Source organism: Penaeus monodon, chromosome 21 (assembly GCF_015228065.2).
Source record: "Penaeus monodon isolate SGIC_2016 chromosome 21, NSTDA_Pmon_1, whole genome shotgun sequence".
In the NCBI taxonomy this organism is placed as follows: domain Eukaryota; kingdom Metazoa; phylum Arthropoda; class Malacostraca; order Decapoda; family Penaeidae; genus Penaeus; species Penaeus monodon.
The window spans coordinates 23138165-23140035 of record NC_051406.1 but is presented as its reverse complement, the minus strand read 5'-3'; the positions used below and the strand labels follow the sequence as shown (position 1 = coordinate 23140035).

Genomic DNA, 1871 nt, shown 5'->3' with positions numbered 1-1871 from the left:
TTGCAGCTTCAGACGGAACAAAGGAGAGAGGTAAGTCCAAATCTAGAGAGCCGTCTGTAAGTCGTTTGAAGAGTCCTGAACCCACGGAGTCCTGGAGTAGTGCCAAGGATGAGACTCGCACTCAGGCCCGTGAGGAACTCTCTCGTCGTCTCACTCACCTAACACGCATCTCTGGCACAAGTGGGATAGCAGCAGCTAAAAGAAATGTTGGTCTGGCAGGAGGCAATGCAAGTGATGGAGCTGGCATTCGGCCATACCGACGCACCAACACTACTGGACTTCTGGGAGAGCCTACTTCTACTACCCAATCAGGAACCAGCACCAGCACTGGCAAGACTCTTACGGAGAGACCTGCATATCGCCGCACAAACACAATGGACCTCCCACCTGCAGATGCAAGAGCACGGCCTGGGAGTGAATACAGGAGGATGCTTCAGGACCCTGCTCGTCGCTACTCTGCCGCCAGGTGGGTTCCTTGAGGCTCTCCTGCCCTGCTGTCAGGTCCTTCAATTTGCAGTCTGGCAGCAGCATCTCCTCCCACTCATCTCCTGTAGCAGCAACACTAGCAGTAGCGCAACTACCAGCACCTTAAGTAGTTGTACTATCCATGTCAATAGTAGAAGTAGCAGTCTAAATCAACCTTAATGAGTGGCAGTAGGATGTTCCCATCAGCGTTAGATACTCCCACAGATGTCCTGGAAGTGATGGCACCCCTGCCAGGTGGCCTCCTCCCGTCCTCCAGCGGTGAGTAGTCATGAGAGCAGAGACACCCAGATCACTTACCAATCTCACATTTCATGCTTGCTCCTTTTCTTGCCAGAGCACATGTGTTGTTTTCTCCTGTCAGATTGTTCTGTATCCCATACATGTGCCCTAAATAATAACTGATATTCCTTGGAGAATTACACATTGCAAATCCTGAAGGTTTTACGTACAGCTGCATCCAGATACGAATTCCTGGCAATATTATTTATTTTGTGTTACATACATAACAGTAACAGCTAAGGGGGAATACAAACTATATGCTTTGGAAATATTCCTATTCTCTGTAAGCAAAATTCAAGGGAAAATAACACAGCAACCTTAATATTCAATTGCATGAAGCTTACATACTGCATATACTATGGGGTGTATTATGTAACATTGCTCCCTTTGTAATTATATTCCCATTAACATATTTTTACATGGTAAACTTCATTTTAGCATTATTTTACTATTGCTGCACTTCTACATCTATTTTCAAGCTTTATAAATAGAACTATATAATTAGTTATTTCAGTAATACAATTGCAACTATGATACCCATATTACTGACTTCAGTTTTTCAAACATAAATATTTACCAAATGTTACTAACCTATTGTTGCAATTTCTTGAACAGAAATAAATGAAATATGGTTTGTATAAAATAATACATTGTATAATATCTTTCTTGATAGTCATGATGTTAATACAGTCTATGGTTGAAAAAGAATATCACATATGAACTTAAATCAGTCATTCATAATATCTGCGAGGAAGATATATCACTCAAGCCTCAGTAACATTGATAACCATTTTACAAGAACTTTCTCCATGATGCAGAAGACTTGTGACAATTCCCTACAAACTGGTGACATTTCCTTGTGTTTCAACTTTGGACGAATCACCTGATCACCACTCTTCCTTTTTTTTTTATCATCACCATCACCCGTTTTATGTTTACAACCACACAATGACCAGGACCCAAGTTGTGATACGAACTGTCTGACATTAATTGTTTCCTCCATCTTGGCGTTGTGGTCAGCATGGCCCGGGTTGGGCTTACTGGATTGGTCTTCCTACAAGAGTGAGATACTGCCAGTGTTTGCATGCTGTCCTACTAAAAGATGA

At 42.3% G+C, this 1871-nt stretch overlaps 1 protein-coding gene across 1 annotated transcript in view; it reads left to right on the top strand.

Annotated features, from left to right (window-relative positions):
* Window positions 1-1871, top strand: part of LOC119586359 (serine/arginine repetitive matrix protein 2-like) — a gene marked incomplete in the record, with an annotated part of 38282 nt that overhangs the window by 34657 nt on the left and 1754 nt on the right. The window contains 3 exon segments of the mRNA XM_037935071.1: window positions 1-466; window positions 691-744; window positions 1786-1827. Coding sequence (XP_037790999.1) covers window positions 1-466; window positions 691-744; window positions 1786-1827 — 562 coding nt within the window.